A 20,366-nucleotide genomic window follows, 5' to 3' on the forward strand; every position below is an offset into this window, starting at 1 on the left:
CTTCAGTAATCTCCCAGCAGGGGTCAGGGGGGGTCAGCCAGGCTAACCTTCCAAATGAGCAGGGGCCATGTTCAAGCACTGCTGGAGGGGTGCTACGGTCAGACTGCCCTGAAGGATCTTTGCTTTCCCTGCAGTCGGCTGGCTTTTGAACAGCGCCTGAGTGTAGCTAAGAACTGCGTGTGAGTGACAGCTGATGTGGGAGGAAAGTAGAGGGTGGTGATAAGAAACCATCTGAGGGCATACGCTTTCTCAGAGCACTACACTCAAAGCACACCTGCCAGTGAGAGTGTGTGTTTGTGTGTGTGTTTGGAGGAAAGTCAGCTCCGAAGCTGCTGTTATTCTTGTTGCATTTTTAGTCTGAGCTATAAAGAGATATGAAAAAGCATGACGTTGTGTCATCCTACCACCCTGTGTTTTTAGAAGTTTAATATGAATTTACAGCAATTTACCTCATCTATGTATTTTTTTTTCTTTGTCTTTATACAGACTGTATCCACATGCTTCTCTCACTTCTCTCAACAGTTCTGAAATACCTGATGAATGTAGCTATAAACTCCTATTTGTTGAGGGGTTCTGCGTAACAGGCACAAATTTTCCAGTATAGTCTTTATTCTAATGTTACAATACATTAATGAAACATGAAAAGACCTTGTACTGTTGCCAGGTCAACGCATTGAAGATGCTGTGTCCTAAGATACTACACTGACTCTCTGCCTTGGCTCAACATCCCAGTTTTAACCAAATAAATTCCCATCTATGATTTACTTTTCTTTTTTCCTTTATTACATCTGTGTAATTACTTATTAAACAGTATTGCACAGACTCCCACAACACTGTAGGACTGACTGTAGGTTTCTCATTGTCAATGAATCCCATGAAAAGACCAAAACCAACCGTTTGTCTCACATTAACTAATGAAGAAAACGACTCTGAGCTCCTACCCCATTGAATCCTACTGAAAACAAAAATCTTGGAACAGTGTGTGTTCATGGTGATGAGGGAGCGTGTTGCCTAATGTGTCTATGGCACAGAAGAATAAGATATAAGCTTTGGATACACACACAACACCTGTGGCTTACATTTACTGTTGGTTTGGCTCTAAACATGGGATTTAAACATGAACAATAATCTTCAAAAAAGATTTACATTGACAAAGAAAAATGTTAAAATCTCTTTAAAAAGCTGATAACACAATCCATGGCCCTGTTTCACAACACTGAGCCAGTATCCTGAATCTGTACCAACCCACCTGACTGCCTGTAAGTATAGGCTGTTCCAGTCATCCAGACAAAAGGTGATATGCTGCAGTGCTGCTAGGTATTATCAGTGTGGGGATCACAGCATGGCTGTGTTAAGGCTTTCACATTATCCAGCCGTCTGACAGAGAGCCATATCCCAACAGCAAACCGGCACCATCACTGCAGGAGGATTAGGCTAATAGGAGGCTGAAGCCAGCCAATAATATGGTCTCACAATGTGCTAATGGCACTCTGGTTCCTGGAAACTACCTTCACTGTCATATTGCATTCCCGGATAAAAAGGCTTTGAGTGGTCTCTTACAGATGGAACATTTTACAGTTATAGCAAAATAGGCATTTTTTATAAACTGCTACGACAAATGTTCTTCAAACATGTCTCACCTCACATTTATCCACCACTGGCTGCTGCACACAGTCTGAGCTGTTCCCCACTGCAGCAGCTTTCTGGCCCTCATTGTCACCAGTGCCCTCCTCTGAATGTGTTCGGCTTTGGTTGCCACGGTGACTGCCATTTGGAAGCCGTGCAGACGGGCTCCTGGGTGGTCGGCTGAGCTCCCGGCGCAGCGCCCGGTTCTCCTCCTCCACCGCCCGGACCCGTAGCTCCAAGGCCTGTCGCTCACCTGCTCCGCCCACCGACGTTGATGACTGGACTTCCAGTGGAGATAGGGGGAGGGGCTTCACTGTGGGGTCAGATCAGGGAGAAATGGATTTAACATGAGGACTGACACCGACACCTGATGCTCACCACTGATGCAGGTTAACATTGCTAAAAGATGTGTGCCATCAAACTCTGTTTGTTCTATGTATCGTTTCTATAATAGTAACACAGTCGTATATTGCAGTGTCAATATGGCATGTCTTATACATTAATTAATCACATTTATACAAGCAAATTAAAATGATTTCTATTAGAAATATTAAGGTAATGTGCTCAACTAAAAAGATTTACCTTGACAATTACATTATTAAATACTGTCTAAATCCATGACCCTGTTTCACAGAACTGAGCCAGTGTCCCCCCTCAATACGGTCCTACCCCCCCACAGATAAATCTGAGGAGACACCAAAAAAGAATGTCTGTAAAAATCTGTCATTATTTATACTTTTCAAATTTTGTATATTAATTTCACATTAATATTAATTTAACATTAATTTAACAATTCTATTCCCTTAATATCTTATTTATGAAGGTAAATACTGAGTTGATTTATTTGTTTACAGTATTTTTGTTGTATTATTGGCCTAAAAGTATAAAATCAAACCATTCTATACTTGGCCTGTAGAATACCCAGCATGCATATGAGTTTATTTATTTTTGTGGGGGTGACTGATACACATGAATATATGGATTAAGCCTGTGCAACAGTCAAAACAACTACCTCATCATAACATAAGAACAGGCAGGCCACACACACACACACACACACAGACTGGTACATCCGCAGCTTTTTAAACAAGCAGCAAAATGTATTCCAGGCCACAGTTCATCCTGGACAACCTTACTGTCAATTGCCTATATCAGCGAGTGTGAGACTGAGGTGGGGGTGTGCTGATACAGGGCTGCATGAGAGCAAACACTTAAGGAGAGATATGGATAGCACCATGGATGTTTGTATCCACATACTGAATGAAAAGATGACTCCCAGTCTCAAGAAGATTGACCTGAGAAGGAAGCTTGTAAAGAAGGAAAAAAGTGAAAGCTATAACATGGCAGATGAACACCTGTTAGCTCCGGTTCTATACTTCGATTAGTCAGAGGACTTAAAAGTGAAGGGTGGAGCAACAAAATCCCTCCAGCAAAGAGAAGCTGGAAAGAATCATCTGTGAAGAATGACAGAACATCTCTTCACAGACCTGTGTTAGACTGGTATCACCCATGAACAGGAGGATCCAACCTGTCATCCAAAATAAAGGAGGACATACAAAATATTACAAAAATAAAGGAATGGGATCTCACTACTTAAGGGTGTACTGACTTTTGCTGCACCAGCTTTTTATATATGGACGATTACTAATTATAGTTAAATATACTTGTTTTCACCTTAACTGGCCTCTTGGGTTTAGGTTAAAACCAAACCAAATGGTATTAAATGGACAGGTTTTGTAATTACTTTACATTTTAGTGATGTTGACCAGGAGTGTACTCAGCTTTGTTCTATACTGTACACAGTGGCTTCATAAAGTATTCAGACCCCTTCACTTTTTTCTTTATTACATAAAAATGACCCCCCCCCCCCCCAAAAAAAAAAAATAATAATAATAATATTTAGCCTAACAAACACAGGATTCAAGATCTGTTTCCAGATATGACTTATGGTAGATTTCCCTTTTAAGAGAAATCCAATGAGAATGTCAGTGAGAAGGCGGTGGTTTACATTTAGGAGTTGCATCAAAGTGTTGATCCATCTCGAGACGAGGGAGTACACAGATATCTTTCGATCAATAAGCTGTCAGTACTAACCGCAGGGCAGTCTGCATTCTGTATGTCTAATCCAAGTCAGCAGCTATTTCCTGGCCTCTTCTCTGACTGCTTCAAATATGAACTAGCAGCTCTGAATCCTGCAGAAAGGCAGGGAGATGAATCTTCTGAGAGAAGATTCCACTACATCTTAGGATCCTCAACTCCTAGAGGGGAGGGGGAGGCCTTGGTTGGAGGTCATTAAAGAATACAAGAAGTTCTACATTCAGAACCTCATTGGGGAAAACAGACAGCCTTGGAGAACATATTACAGTATGGCATGGCTCGAATTACATGTATTGATCTGTGTTGGGAAATAGATGGCTTTCCGGTGTGATCCCATCTGCCATCTGACAACAACAATATGCTTTCACCCTATTGGGAGAGACTTGGTGCCCTTTTGATGTAAGCTCATACAAGCATCCCTCAACAGACCTGTAGAGAAAATGGCAATATGTTCTCTAAGTCAGTTTTCTCTGCCCACCATAAATGTACGTCATGTTACAAAACTTCTCACTGGCCTCGGTTTAGTTTGTTGTTGAATCCAAATCTGTTCATAAAGTGGCACCTTTTTTTTCTTTCAGATTTATTGTCCCCTGTGGTCAAAAGATATAAAGACAGCCAGTATACACATGGGTACTTCAACCACGGAGGGCCACTAAGCCTTCTCCCAGAGAACCAAAGCACCTTCTGGACTCCATTTGGTCCAAGCTATAATTAATTTGCAGAGTGGATTTGCTGGGCCTAATCCCACTGAACTGGACTCAATGACCATTTGTTTGTGCTGCTCAGAGATTGCATATGGCATTTTCAGGGCAGCAGATGCACCTGGTCTTTTATGCAGCCAAGCCAATTCATTTGGCTTTTAGGTATTTGTCATTAAGCTCATCGTATACAAGCAAACAAAAGGGCTCAGCAAAACACATGACTCAAATATTCTCAGCTGTGGGCAAAAAAATAACAACACATTAGCTGAGTACAATGCACAGTTATTTACATCTAAGAGAAAAAATATTTGCTTTAACACTAACCAGGTTAGCTAACACGTGTTGTAAAATTAATGTAAAATGAACTGCGTTTGGACTTCATCAACTCTGTGCATTGAAAACTTCAAGCTAAATGCCAATCCTTTTCATTTTGATCACTTGGTATTTGTTTTAAATCACAATTGACATACACAATTCTACTGTCAGGACTTCCTGCAGAGGATCACTGAACACTGCTCAACTCCTCTGAAGAATGCTGACTTTTCCCCCTAATCTAAGTATATTTTGTAACTTCATAGTCTGTCTTAATCTGCTGTTGATTCAAACTTCCATGTTTATGTGTTGTCTTGATAAATTCATTATGATGTACATTTCCACAGCACATTAAAAACCTTCTACAATTAAAGCAGAATTCATTTCTCTCTTTTCAGGTACTCTTCAAATTTACAGACAGGGTTCAGGGACAAACACAGAAAGAAGAGGAGACAGGAGTTAATGAGTGAATGAAAACTGTGTTTGCATTACAAATAGTGCTGACCATGATATGACTGTTACTGCTGATGGAATGGTTTCTAAATGGCCATTTTATATAGTTTGCACTGGCGAGGTATTAGTCATAGTTCAATTAGATAGTTATTACATAGGGGATTATTATTCTGTTCTTAACTGTGCCTTTTCAGGTGTTTTCTAGCTTTTCACAAGTAGCATATGGAAAACAACACTGAACCAATGCACTCCTAAATCTGAATAATTCTACATGTATTAACTCTCATAATGACATAATAAGAAGTACCAGAATGTCAGAATTGTACTTGTGCACCTTGAGCTTCTCATTGATAATTAAAAACCTAATGTGTTCTTAAAGCTAATCAGCTGACCTCTTCTCCCGCTAACAGAGACACCTGTAGGACTTGTTGAATGATTCATGGCTGTTTGGATGCCATGCTCCCAGTGCATTCATGTATGTCAGCTCTAATTCTCATCAGCTGTAAAGCTCCATCCTCTCCATCCTGCTCTTGGGCAGATATCCTCTGGGCAGTGGCAACAAATCCATCATGTGATGGCATCTGTTCACCTGGCAGACAGCTTGAAACACCTCCTCACACGCACACCAGCCGGACGCCATTTTGTCTAATCCCTTGGACAAGGGGAAGGGAGTGAACAGCATTAAGAAAAACTATTCCCAATTAGTCCAAACCCTGCACAAACCATGACCCGAGACCAGAGTTTCAGGAGAACAAGTAAAACATCCTCTGGGACAAAAAGGATTCAGTATTTTAAACATGATTGCTTTTTAGCTTTTTTTCCTTTGCTTTTTTAAATTTACCATCTATTAACTACAAATCTCAGTGAAAAGATACCAGGTTAAAGAGACACAGCACAACAGCATTACAGTACTGTTACTTCATTAGAAAAAACCTCGTGCTGGAGAGTGTCACTAACATCATACATCCTGCCAACAATACGGTCACCATAAAAAAACTACTGCAATTTCTTCATTATCTATGAAAAATGTCAGATATAAACCAGACCACAAATACTGAAAAAGGAAGGGAAATAATCAACAAAACATACAAGTTCAACCACTTCTGAAGGTAGAAATGTGTTTCGCTGCATCTCTCATCTTGTTCTGAGACTTTTATCTTCTGGTCTCTGTGTGATGAATTGTAAAAATGGGGATGATGGTGCACTCTCTCAGACAGTCTCTCTAAAAGGCATTCATGGTGTTACACACATATAATGTAGTTGTATGAAAAAAAACAAAAAACACAGAACAGAGAACTGAACACAGCCCTGTTTGTGACCTTCATATAAAACCAAAACCTTATTCTCTACCTCTAATCCAGCAGTGGGTTCTATCTTCTAAGGTATTTGTATGATGTCACAGATGTCTACCGTCTGCCCAGAATTATAAAATGGTTGTTCGGGATGAACCCAACATTAAGTCCCAGTGTTTTCAAAGACTGTATTGCTCCGCTCTGCACTTCTTTGTGTTATGGCAGGTCAGGGAATTGGCTGGCAGTCTGTAGAATACTCCATTTAAATGTCAGATTTGTCCTTGGCAAATATTTTATCCTTCTGGGCATGAAGGAGACATCTGTGAAATCAGGAGTATACATTTAAAGGTACAATCTCCTGCTGCTGAAGAACAGGTAAGAAGGTAATGCAGCCATGTTCCCAGATCTTGGTGAATACAGTCTTATTATTGCCAAAATAAACACAAATCCTCATTTACCCTTTAACAAAGGCTTGTTGCCAAAGCATGTTTGATTGACAGGTGCACAAAAACTCCATGCTTTACTCACCTACCAAACTCCTGTGAGGTTTGATGAGCCTTATAGAAGCCTTACTGATGCCCAGTGTGTGTGTTTGTGTGTGTGTGTGTGTGTGTGTGTATATATATATATATAACAGGACAGATGGATTGTGTCATCTGCCTAATCTGGGCAATGACAGTGATGGTTTGATCCCAGTATCATGGAGACACTCTCCACAGTCTGGTCATAAAAACTGATGAAGTGTCTGCTTCAGTGACCTTGAATGCTGTTTGATCGGCAGATGGATGGTATCGTGTATGCCAGCTGCTAACAGGTTTGAATACCTGCCCAACATTATTCATTTATGCCATATTACATCACAATACAATATATCATGCATACGATCAATCGGTGTTGACTTAAATATACTGCCACAGCATATGTGTGAATGATGGGGCTGGATTCTATTCAGTCTAATGATGGAGAATGACTCACTGATTATGTTGACACTAGCATTCACTGCTGTAGCATTGGGTTTTTTTCATTTAGCGTGTTTCTACAGTTCACGTTGTTTACAAAAATATTTCATTTGTATATAATTAACATCTACAGAGAGGTCCGATCTTCAAAACTCTGATCCATAACAACACGAGTGGTAAGATACTGAGTCCAGTTTCTCCTAACACATCCATACAAAGCTTTAATTAATGTTGTTGTGCTCTTCTTTTTAATTAAACATTAATTACACTAAAAAAAAAAAACACTAATTTACTTACTTCAATTTAAGTTGACCTTAACTTGATTCATTTTCTGATCCCTATAACTGGGGAGCTGCAACTCCCACTGTTGATCAGACAAACATCAGAAGTTACACCTACAGATGATATGTTTTGGTCTACAGACTGAACAGACCTGCAGCATTAAGTGAACTCTTCAGACCCATAAGGAGGAAGACACAAAAAAACTATTAAAGTCATCTTAAGTTTGCTGCATTTCCTCTACATTCATGAGACATATAAACAAAGACTGTTCTGTGCTGCCACGTTGTGCTCGATAACTACATGTCGATCAACGTAAATCAATCATTCTTGAAGCCTGGGGTCAGGACTCATAAAGCCTCTTGTACATTTTTTGAGGCGAGTTCTGCTCAAATATACTTTTAGATTAGATTTCTAAATTATTATTTTTCATTTAAATTTCATTACATTTTTAATCTCTTAGTCATACTAGTGATTCTCTAGGAATGCTGATGTTGGTCCTGGTTCAGTCACAAACAACAGACTTTGGTTGATGTAAGGCATACACATTTGTTTGCTTTTTAAAGTACCTCCATACTCCATACAGAATCCAAGACTTTCCCAGTCTTGATTATGACTCGATCTGACCTGATCACATCTGACCTGATCACATCTGACCTGAATTGACTGGAGAGTAATTAGACTCAATCTGCGGTCAGCTCATGCAGACCCCCGACAGTGAGAGAGCACCAACACCAGCAGCAGCAGCATGATCTGTCATTTAACAAGCAGCTGTGGTGGAGAGGAGCAGCATTAGTACTTGATAATAATGTCCTACAGACGTAAAGCCATAGAAATGAATCAGCTGTGTTTCAAAGAATAAATTACAGAAATAACTGAAAGTTCTATTTTCACCTCTAGTACCCACAATTACAGTAATAAATACGCAGAGGATAATTTCCTAACCAATTTAATTCTTTAAAGTAATTTTTGTTTTAATAACTTTTAAGTGGGTTACTTCTTTCCTAAAATAATGATCAAAGCAGACACGGAGTACACTGATCCATTCAGATCCACTCACATAATACACTGACACACAGACCAGAAACCCGTGAGTTTGGCCCCCGGTCTCACATCCCAGGGCAGGTCCTGGTTCCTTGGAACTGAATGGACCTGAGAAGACCTCTACTCCACAAAGTCCCTCACAGCTGACGTGCAGCACCTATCTTGTTTTTTGAATCTAGAAATGTGTGTGGCAGACGCAATGTGTAGAGGACACCAGCTGCCATCCCAACAGCTGCCACTGAAAGATAAAATCCTACAGGCAGTGTTTCTATTACAAGGAAAAGCCTCATGGTGAAGCAGAGAAGTATTCTTCTTCTCTGAGCTAAATCAAGTTACAGAGACCTGAAACTGTCATGTTCTGTATGACTCAAATTACAGTGTTGTGGAGTGCACTACACCCTCAAAGATGGAGACTAAATTATGGGAGAACTGGGACAAGTACGAGGTCTGATGGAATTAGAAAGTGACTGAAATAGAAACACGAAAACTTGAAGTTGGGTGAAAGCTATATCACTGTGACTCTCTTACAGTATGTGCTAAACTATCCACAGCAAATATTCTTTGTTTGGCACTATGAACGAATGACACATCATCCGACTAATCTACTTCTTTTATGAAATCTAGCTTAGCTGTGTTTTACTCTACAGCTCTCACCATGACCAAGAAACTGATTCCAGGCTTCTGCTGAGGTCCCACAGCTGTGACCAACAACACACCCCACCAGAGTTTCTCATTCCCTTACGACACTAACACTAACAGCTGCCAAATCCACAACACACACACACACACACACAAACACACACAAGTCCTTCATCTGTTCACTAACAAACAGCCAGATCTCCAAATATATGGGAACATACATCAAATTAGCTGCTTGGTTATGAAAGTTCCATCTGAGCATCACAGCTTCTTTTTCTCAGGCCATATAAGAGTAAATGAGCCACATGTGAGGGTCCGGGAACTACACAAACCTCTCAGAGATCAACTGCTTGATTATTTCAGGATGTAATCTTCTGTTATGCAGGCAGCCGTGTGGGGTCCGAAGTTGTGTCGAAGACAAAACAACGCTCATTTCCACTGGACTAACAGAGGAAGTCTTAAGTGGATTCTCTCTCTTTTCTTATGAATATGAAAGACTGTTGTCCATTTACAGAAGCAGGACCCACAAGGTTCAACTACATTATGAAGGGAGTTTAATAAATTTGACAGGAAGGCCAAAGTAATGAAGTAGTGAACAGGTAATGTGATTAATGGGGAAGAGACAATATTTGCATACTGGGCTATGGGCAAAATCAAAGAGTCAGCTAATTTCATTAAGAATTTTTTAAATAAACTGAAACTAAAATACCCTGCATTTTTCAGACTTCATTACTGCCAATCTGAATGGAATATGGAATTCACTAATCTGGTTTTCTAGGGCCAAGTGTGATTTGTGTTTTTAAGATGCACAAAAGTAATTCATTCTAATGCTCATTTATTCACTCACTTTTTTTTTTTTTCTTTATTCAATAATTCCTTGTTAGACTGTCTGCCCTGGAGTGGTCATTAAGAAGCATGGCAATGTCTAAAGACCACACAGTATTTAAATTTGAGTAAAAAGCCAAAATTCCCAGTGACAAAGTATTGTTCATTATAACCTAAGGTTACAATTAAAATTTGGCAGCACCAGTATTTGGCAGGGTTCTGGGGGAGCTTACACCAGTGACAAAACCGTCCCACTGAGAGAGGCCCAACAATAATCCAGACACAATGAGATGGAGGCATGGATAACCTTTTTCTTGAATAAATGAGGCAAGACTAAACTTTGGGTTTTAGCTATGAGCCAAAGTAAATTGACTTCCATAACATAGCATATATATTGAGGGAAAAACTCACTTTTGGCATGTGTCTCAGTGTAAGGTATAAAGATCTAACAGCCTAAATGAAGGGGCTGAATTGATAAACACTACTGCAACAGTGTGGTGTGTTTTTTTTTTCAATGCCAGATGGAAAAAAATGTCACGGAGAGGTGGAAGGTTGATATGCACTTAAAACAGTAAGCAGACAATGAGAGCTGGCATTGGGATGAATAATTCACACTTCACTTCCGGTGTCCTCACAGGTTTGACAGGTCTGATCACTTATTGCTGCTGTAGTATCATGGTGTCTTTTTGAGTTAACTGAATTAGCAACAATGTCTGGGGATAATATATTCTCCAAAATATAAGTCACACTGATTCTAAAAGCATGTGTATTATGTCTGTGTGTTTGCGTAAAACATCATACTCCTACATGGAGTCATATCTCAATCAAACTGCAGCAATTAGAGCTAAGCATTTTATAGGTAGTATATTTTATAGTATGTTCCACATACTGCACCCACTGTTGACCAGGTCAGTGAGCGAACCACAACAGTGAACCAAACTATACCAACCAACTCCCTTTTTGTGTTTTGACAACACTGGCACGCACCTGCGCCTTTCACCTCAACACTTTGTACTTCCAACTGTTATGTGCCACTATATGGCACAACAGGGTTGAGTTCCTATAGCTAGTTAGATTTTGGATCTAATTCCCATTTCACAGAATGCCCAAATGTGCTTAAGTCTAAGTTATCATTCATCTTAGCAAAGAGTAATGTACAAATTACTCTAAGGTGATGCCTGTGCACAGGAAAAGACACATCACTCTGTGACATCACTTCATGGCCATGTGACTGTGTGTTTTTGTAGATGAACAGAGATTAGAAAAGGATCAGATTTGATATGTGGATTTGATCAAATCAATCAGGTGCTACAGAACCCTAACCCTGACAAAAGGCATATTTTTGTGCCAAAGACATTTTCAGGATCAATACCCTTCCCTAATGCAAACCATGAAAAATAGCCCCAAACCAAAGTACACAAAAGTAGGTGGACAGTGACCACACACCTTCAGCCCTATGGTGTATTTTTCTGTCAATAAGGCCTTATTCTCTCTGCTCTGTGTGCAGCTCATCCAGACAAAACACTAAAGACCCCAGAGACTCACCATTTCTCTCACTGTCAGACAGATAAACACAGCAGAGAGAGGGGAGAAAGAAAAAACAACAGTCAAGATGGAGACAGAGCAATGAAAACAGATCAGAGATGGAGAGAGAGCGAAAGAGAAAAGAGAGTGAGTGTTAAAGAAAGAGTCTGAGCCAGCAGAAGCACATTGTTCCTGTCTCACACACTCAGGCCTCACCTACAGCTGACGCTCCCTGCAGCCAGGTCCTTTCACAACTTATCACATTTCCAGAAACTACTCCCCACCGCTAGGAATTTACTGCCAAATCTAATAATTACTTTTCAGACCTCAGTGACAATTGCATAATGGGAGAGTATTCACATGTACAGTCTCCAGGACAGCGACCCCAAGTCAAAATTGTCATTTTAATCATAATTAATAATGGCAGTACTGCAGCGTTTCAATCCTGTGAGTCAAAGTCATTAAAATGGCTCCAAGAACTCCAGGACTATATTGTCTGGAGGAAGTAATCAACTGTGGACAGGCCTCAGTGATTCATTAATATACCACCTCCACAAGAAAGAGGGGAGGGAAGGGTGACTTTGTCTACAGGACATTTGTTTCCTCAAACTTTCTGGAATAACTTTGGACGTTTATATAAAGGCATGGTATATTATGTTCGTTTTTGTTGTACACTGTATTCTAATAGACTACAGTTCAGAGTCTAGATTAAATAAGTGGCAGAGAAAAACTATTACATTAATTACAAATAAATTAAAAAAAACAGGGTGTGGTCAGTCTTGTCTTCATGATTACTATTAATGGGCAAAAGAAGGCCAGCACAGGGGAGACGTGGTCCCTCTTCTTGGCACCAGTAAGGAGTCTTATCACTGCATTTTGAAGCAGCAGCAGGTGAGATAAGGCTGAATGACTGATTCCTACAGAGAAAGAACTGCACAAGTGGAAATAAAAGTATGAACTATCATCACCACATCTTTAACAGGCAGGAATGATTTGAGTTTTGTAAGCAATCTAAGACAGAAGAAGCCAGCGCTGTCAACAGAGTGAACATGTTTATCAGATTTAAACCAGAATCAAAGATGACACTGAGATTTCTTCAGTGTAAAGAGTGGATAGTGTTTGAGGAGGACCTGCAGGACTGAATATTACAATGTCAGTTTTATTCTGGTTGTCTGGCTGTTGGAAGCTTTTAACCATCCAGGATTTGACATCCTTAATGCAGTGTCAGTGCCATACAGTGTTTTTAAAACTTTACATGTGTAGCAGACCTGTGAGCGAGCAACACTAACAGCAACCAAAAACCTTGGCAAGTGCTATATCAGCATGAGGCAGGGGGAGGTCAGTGACCCTCCAGTGTGTTTTGGAGTGAAGTATTGGAGTGAATACTGAGTGAAGAAAATCAGCTTTCTATTAGCTTTTCAAGGCATTTAATGACTGGTCATTACAACAATTGGAATTTTCATATATTGGGAGGGACTTCACCCCCTGTCCTTATAAACCACATCTTAATATGTATATGTGCGTTCCTTGCATGTTGGAGATTCAAAACTCACACCCAGCTGTTGTGTTCACTGTCATGGTTAACCTGCACCAATGTGTCATTTCGTCAGCTGTAATTATTAAATGCCCATGTATGTACCTTGAAAGCTCCCGACTGACAGGTAAAGCCAGGTGAGTGCTGGGATGAAGACCAAGGCGAGGGAGGCCGCCAGGAACTTCCTGCGCCCGCGACACATTACCAGCATCCTCTGGACCAAAGCAAATGGAAAGAGAGGTAAAGTGACCTCTATGTGGGTAGCAGCTGCTGTCCAGGCTGATTCATGGCACTGGAAAAGAGGGGAGAGGGGGGAAAAAACTAAGTTAGAGAAGAGGTAGACATTTCACATCTTGAGAGATTTGGTATGCATAGGCAGGAGTACATATTGGATCTGCATTATATTGGCAAGATAATACCAAAATTGTTTTATTACACCGTCTTATGTCGAATTTGCATCAAGCTTGGTAGAGAAAATCTGCAGCAGATACAACATGTGCATAGCATATTGTGTGTCACTTAGATAATCTATTAGGACCTGGAGCTAAAATATTTCAGCAAATATTCAAAAATGTGTGACAGCACCAAATGGGTATATCAGTGCTGGAGGACAAACTGGACAGGCATGCCAAATCTGGTGATACTTAAAACATGAAATCCTGAAATACTAGAACAAGACCAGGGAAACCTAGCAAATGGCTGGACTGTGCATGGGCATGTGGAGCGTCTCTCCTGCTGGACTGCTGACAGTGTTGTTAGTCAATGTTATTTCACCATAACATGATTTATGTTGTTATGTTATGCAGCTCTCAGCACGCACACAGAACTCCACGACCACCTGACACCAGAGCAGAGCAATCAAACAAAGACTAGTCACATTCCCTGATGATGTAATAGAAAGTTTACATGGAATAATTTTGACAGAACAACAGCCAATGGAAAAAGTCCAACAGCCAGCCAACCAATGGTGTGACATCTTCACACCCAGTTGACCAACATTGTAACTCTATCACTCAGTCACTCACTCAGTCATGGGCATTCATATTTATAAGGTGGGCCCCACTGTGGCAGTGCAGCTAAAAACAGTGTTACTTCCACTTATTGTTGCACTAGCTTGCACATACATCAATCAGGCACAACATTAAAGCCAGTTACCAGTCATATCAGGCAGCCACATATAAATCTGACATGACTTCAACTCATCTGTCAATTTCAAGTGCAATGCAGGGCAGAGAGTATAGAAGACTCATTATATGATGTTAGTTGAAATCCTTTTTCCGTTTCAAACACATATGTCTGAATTACCCGGCTGACCACAGTCATTTTTAATCTTTACCAAAACAGCCCCGAGATGAAATATAATACCTCTGGCTGGCACTGTGGAGGCTGCCACATACACAAGCCAGGATGCCAATTATCATGGCGTCACGCAGTAAAATGCAGTAGAGGGAGCAGATTTCAGAAATCCAAAAAGTATTTCCAGCACTCTTCCAGCGCTAACTGAATCTCTTTATATTGTGGCCTGGGCAATGTGAAGAGCGGCGAGTGAGACAGGGTTAAATGAGGCTAGAGGAGATTAAACAAGACTCTCAAGTATGACAACCACTGCTTTGATATGCTATGAATCATTTCAGTGGCTCCTTAGCCTTTGACCCCTGTGTGATATTAGCTCTTCACTGGATGCTGTAATTTAAATTGCAAATGCTACACTAAAGGCATTTATTACCACATCCAAGTGAGGTGTCAGACCACAGAGTAAGCAGTTCCAGTCATGCAGGGACGCAGGGAGAAAAGGCATTATGTTGTAAAAAGGAAGCTGCAGGAGCTCAGACTGAAGAGCAGCAGCAGACTGAAGGACATTTTTAGCTGATATTATCAGCTATCAGCTTCATTGCTAAGGTGTGACCTGCTTATATAAAAGTACAGAAGTGTTAAAAGTGTGAGCTGTGTGAGACATAACCGACATATACAACATTATTAGACTGTTACTGAAGCATCAATGTGTAGGCTGCATTTTACTGTGGTAGCTGGCCAAAGTGGAATTCATCAGTTCCCAACAGAAGAAAGAACAAAGTTCTGCTACACATTTGGATTCATTTTCAGAAGAAGCACTGATTGAGAAGGTGTGTCCAAACTTTTAACTGGTACTGTGATTTCACTGATTACTCTGTTACCTTTGACAGAGACACTGAATGAAACAGTATTATTGTGCACTGTAATCAAATTTAGCTGTTGATATAGACTAATCAACTGACTGGTGTATGTGCTGTGTTAAAGCTGTGCAGTGACAGAGAAAGTGAAAGCAGAGTCGTTGAGCTTTGTTGCAGTCAGAAAGACTGGGGGAAAAAAACTAACATTCTGTCTGATCTTAACATGATGTATTGCATTATTATCAGATGTAATGCCCATTTCATAAAAACCTGAAACATGAAACTAAAACAAAAGTGGTAAAAATGTGAGATACTTTCATACATCACATTGTTACTGGCGAGAAGCCACCACAGTAATGATGGCCTGTTTATTTTGCCTTCAACCAGAAAAAATACACATTTTTTCCTCTAGTTATTCCTCCATATAATCAAGCCACTCCCTGAGTGACTGCAGCCCACAGGCCACGTTCCTCAAAGAGAAACAGTCGACTCTTATACAACTGAGTGTGACATGAACATGAGGATTGTATGACTTCTTCATCTTCCTCCTTGGTCAAACACAATCCTTCATAAAACTCACAAACATTTATAATATGAGGGAGAATTACATCCAATCTTTTCTAATCTCTTCCAGTGCAAAGTGTAATGTGATATCCATAGCCTGGCTTCAAATTTATAGTGACTGCTAGAGAAGTCAATAGTGAGCCCTCCCTCATGCCTCATCAGTAAGTTGATAGAAAATAGAATTTTATATCCACAACTCAATATTAAATTGCTGTGTGTTGACACTAAAAGTGATGAGCAGTGATTATAGAGCAGTGTTGGTATTGGTTGAAAAAGGCCATGGGGAAACACGCTGAGAGAGTCTGATTGAATTGTTTACCGTGGAGGAAAGCACTGCAGTGGAGCTTGGAAATGCTTAAAGATGGTAGATCTACAGACGTTAGAAACATAAATGACTCTGACTGAACTGTTATGAAACATGGTCTTCAGATGAAGTGAAAACACCTCAAACAGAGAGTTGTAATGGACTGAGGTATCCAACATGAACACAATTCAATTCAACCCATCTCCAGGTCTGTTCAAATCTAAGACGAACTGCAAATAACTGTCAGCTGACCAGAACATTTCTGTGTGGAATTTGCATGTTCTCTCTGTGTCTGTGTGGGTTTCCAGTGGGTACTCTGGCTCCTTCCCACAGTCCAAAGACATGCAGGTTAGGCTACTTCCTGTTGTTCAACCCACCACCACCACCACCACAACCTTCAGGTTTTTCTCCACCACCACCAGCATCTAGAGAGGATCCTATCCTGCCTCTTATCATATGAGCCTACTGTTTGGTCAAATCCCCAAAACCTTTCTCCCTTGTTTACCTCAATATATTTTGTTACATACTTTCAACTGATCTCTGATCTTCATTTGAATCAATTCTGCTGACCTGCACTAAACAGGGAGCAGGCTGAAACAGCGTGTCATAGTAACGAGCTGAACACACTTTGATATTTGCTGTTGTTTTAGTGCAAACTGGAGAAAAATGTACCATTCATACGATTCATCATTGAGTCTTGTAATGAGTTCATATCATGCAGTAGGAAGAGAAAGAATCTTTTCTGCTGGAGAGAACTGTGACACTCTCTGAGGATGGTTTATTAAACCTGTCACTTCTGGTTTGATCCCAGATTGGCCTTAACACTGAGCCACAGGAGCACCTCATAACTCTCCTGTGAAGTGGTGACACCAGAGGCAGAACATGCCCTCCACCAGCGACTCCATCCAGACGTTTCAATGACCGAGAAGGGACCTTACTTTTCATCAGTTTGCAGAGCTGAACAGAACAGGAAGTGATAGGCACACTGAGCATGATCAAGCGTGCCTATATGGATACACAGTTGGATAGAAGTAGGAAGATGGAGAGCGGTTTCTGCTCTGCTGGAGCCCAGCAGAGAGTCTCTCTCTCTCTGGACATGATAATCAAGAGTGGCCACAGGTCAAAACAATCCACATTATCCTGACAGGAGGACAGAACGTACTGTGGACTAAATGACTTCTGCCTTACCCACAGAGAGGAGGAAAATATATTGATTGTGCTGTGGGAGTTGCCTTCCATTTCATTATGTTACCTTGGCTGTACACTCATTAGTATTCTGTTATAGCAGGGAGGGACGTGTGTACTGCCATGCAAAGGAGGCTCTATAGTATATATGTCACTGGCGCTTTATTACCACATAAAGGCATTTAAAGGTCAAAGTTCACACAAATCCTCAGCAGCAAGGTGTAATGCACAATGAGCATGAGCTGCTTTTCATGCAAATCAGCTTACTGAGGTCTACCTCAGAGTTGTTTCTGATGCAGATTTCAGAAGACACCTTGACTCATTAGTGGTATCGTTAAGAAGGAAACCAAATCTGGGATCCTCAGTCAACCCACCATAGTTTACCACAAACTGTTATCTTCCAAAACAATTAACAGCAATTAGAAGATAATTCAGGTTTTGTTACAACTTGGTTTTATTTACATGGTGTTGGCAATCATTCCATCATTCCTATCAGCAATTAAAAGGCAGATATCAAGTTAATTGCTCAGATCAAAGAACCACTAGAAACAAGCCAGACAGGTCAAGAAACACAAGCAGCCAAAAGGTCAAACCTTGATTTTATATATGCGTGCACACACACACACACATGCACACACACGCACACACACGCACACACAGTATATGTGCTGGTTCCAGCTTCTCTGATGTAAGACTAAACGTTGCCTTGTATTCTGGGAAACTGGGATGGACATTATTTTTTTCTGTTTAAATAAATCAGTTAATCAAGAAAATGGTCTACATATTAATAAACAATGAAAATGATTGTTAGCTCCACTCCTAATCAGACATAAGATGGGAAACAGTATTAAAAAGATTTGGTTCTTTCTGGGAAATAAGGGACAATTGGGAAATACCTTTAATCACACTGTATTTAAAAGAAATGATAGATAAAACTACAAAGACTCCATTTGTGATGAACAATAATTAACTTGGAAATATTTTCTGTGCTAGGGTTCTTCTGCTCCTTTCAAGGTTTTACTGAGGATATGCAAAGCTTCTGTTTCCATGGAGACCTACAATCTATTCTCTGAGAGTGCACTCAAAAAGAAATTGTTTGTGACCACTTTGAACTCAGTGTATCCTCCATGTGTGCCTTAAATCTCAGAAAATGTTTCCCTTTAATCGCTGTACCAGTGTAAACCTCACTCACAGTTGTGACAGGCAATTCTCTCAGCTGAGTGGTTGGTTATCACTCAGTGGCAGACAACATCTCCCAGCTACTCTTGGCATTTCAGCTTTTTTTCCATATGAAGCAGCACTATACATTTATACAACAGCTTGAAGATGAACTAGTCTTTAGTTGGGAGGGACACAGACCTTTAGTGGCCCAGATGAAGCAATTAATCATGGCCAGCTCTGAGCTGGAGGCTGGCAGAAGAAAAAAAAAAACATCCTACTGAACATTCATCTTCATGGTGATTTTTTTCCTTCCTCATCTCTCTCTGGCTCCAAGTTCTTTGTTGTTGTCAAAAGCCAAGTACCACCATTAGTCCAGGGTAAGTTTCAACACCCAACACTTTTAGACTGTTGGTCAGTTTGTTGAGTGAAAAAAAACAGACAAAGCTGTGTTCAAAACACAGAAAATCACACAGAAACACAATACTCTTTAGCAGTAATTCAAAACTTTGGACAAGCATGAATCATCATATCTGACAATTATTATTGCAGATGTGTAGGAGATATTTCAGTTTCATTCACTGGGTTGATAATTTGTGAAAAGGACTTCAATAACAAGATCAAGATCATTTTAATCATGAGTCTTGTTTTGTATGTGGTAGTGTCCTAGTCCTGCACCTCCCAAGCCACCTGAGAGCACATACCACCGAGAGCGAAGTAGGGTATGGGTCTAAAAACAGAAATGGGGTCATCGGTGTCTTCCCCATGGAAGCTGAGGACTATCAGAGTGGAGAGTAACACTTAAGCACAGGATACAGCTTCTAATGAGCAATGACATAAAGGTCTATGGGGATCAACCCAGCACTGTCCTTGCCCACACGCCAGTCCGTGCTTTACTGTATTACGCATGGTTTTGTCCAGTTTAGCCAGCCAGTGTTGTTCCTTTATGACTGCTGGGTTCTACAGCAGCATTTGATGCATGTGAGAGTGAAAACTAGCATTTGTGAGTGTGAAAAACTGTGAGGTTGCAGAGGTGTGAGTGACCCAGGCTCTGCCAGCTGGCAGCAGCAGGCTATATCAGCTAATTAATGTTAATTCTGCATGTGAATTGATGACTGAACATGATGTGTGGTAGTCTTCACAACTCCAACAGAGTGATACTGTATGTCTTCTCTTTGGCTGATCACATGACTTTTCAGGAATCATATTCTTCCAGTTTAAGTCATATGAATAATTGAAGCTCATCAGCTTTGTAATTTTATGCAAGAATCGCCACTATTTGAAGCAACTGGATTGTGAAAAATAGGATGTCACATTTAGAAGACTAAAGTTGTCATTTTAATGTGCCAGTGTTCTGTAATCATCACTGCCTGGTGCTTTGGACTGTATATATTTGTTTTTTATAATGTATACTAAGCATGTTTTGCATAGAAATGTCTTTTAGAATATTCTCTCTCATCTCACGTTCTGATTGTAGCTCTGACATGCACTGAGCAGCTGTGTCCTTTAGGTAAATACTGTATAAGTATCAGACTCTGTATCTGCAGATACCCAATATTTAAGGATTTAAAGGCTCTGTATGGAGAAATCTGAAAGCCCTTGTTATTACTGACACCTATGCACTGCCCACCTACTTATGGAAAGTGTGTATGCATGCGAGTGTGAGCATCTGTAAATTCTTGCGGACCTTGTCAGTCTCTTTACCAGCGCTCACTGTATG

At 40.4% G+C, this 20,366-nt stretch overlaps 1 protein-coding gene across 2 annotated transcripts in view; it reads right to left on the reverse strand.

Moving 5' to 3' along the window:
* Nucleotides 1–20,366, reverse strand: part of large1 (LARGE xylosyl- and glucuronyltransferase 1) — a 79,569-nt gene that overhangs the window by 47,254 nt on the left and 11,949 nt on the right. For both annotated transcript variants that reach the window (XM_018697217.2, XM_018697216.2), the window contains 2 exons: nt 13,391–13,577; nt 1,641–1,939 (listed from right to left, as the gene is read on the reverse strand). In XM_018697217.2, the coding sequence (XP_018552733.1) occupies nt 1,641–1,939; nt 13,391–13,496 (405 nt within the window). In that variant the 5' untranslated portion in view covers nt 13,497–13,577. The remainder of the gene's footprint in view (nt 1–1,640; nt 1,940–13,390; nt 13,578–20,366) is intronic.

Source organism: Lates calcarifer, linkage group LG18 (assembly GCF_001640805.2).
Source record: "Lates calcarifer isolate ASB-BC8 linkage group LG18, TLL_Latcal_v3, whole genome shotgun sequence".
Taxonomy (NCBI): domain Eukaryota; kingdom Metazoa; phylum Chordata; class Actinopteri; family Centropomidae; genus Lates; species Lates calcarifer.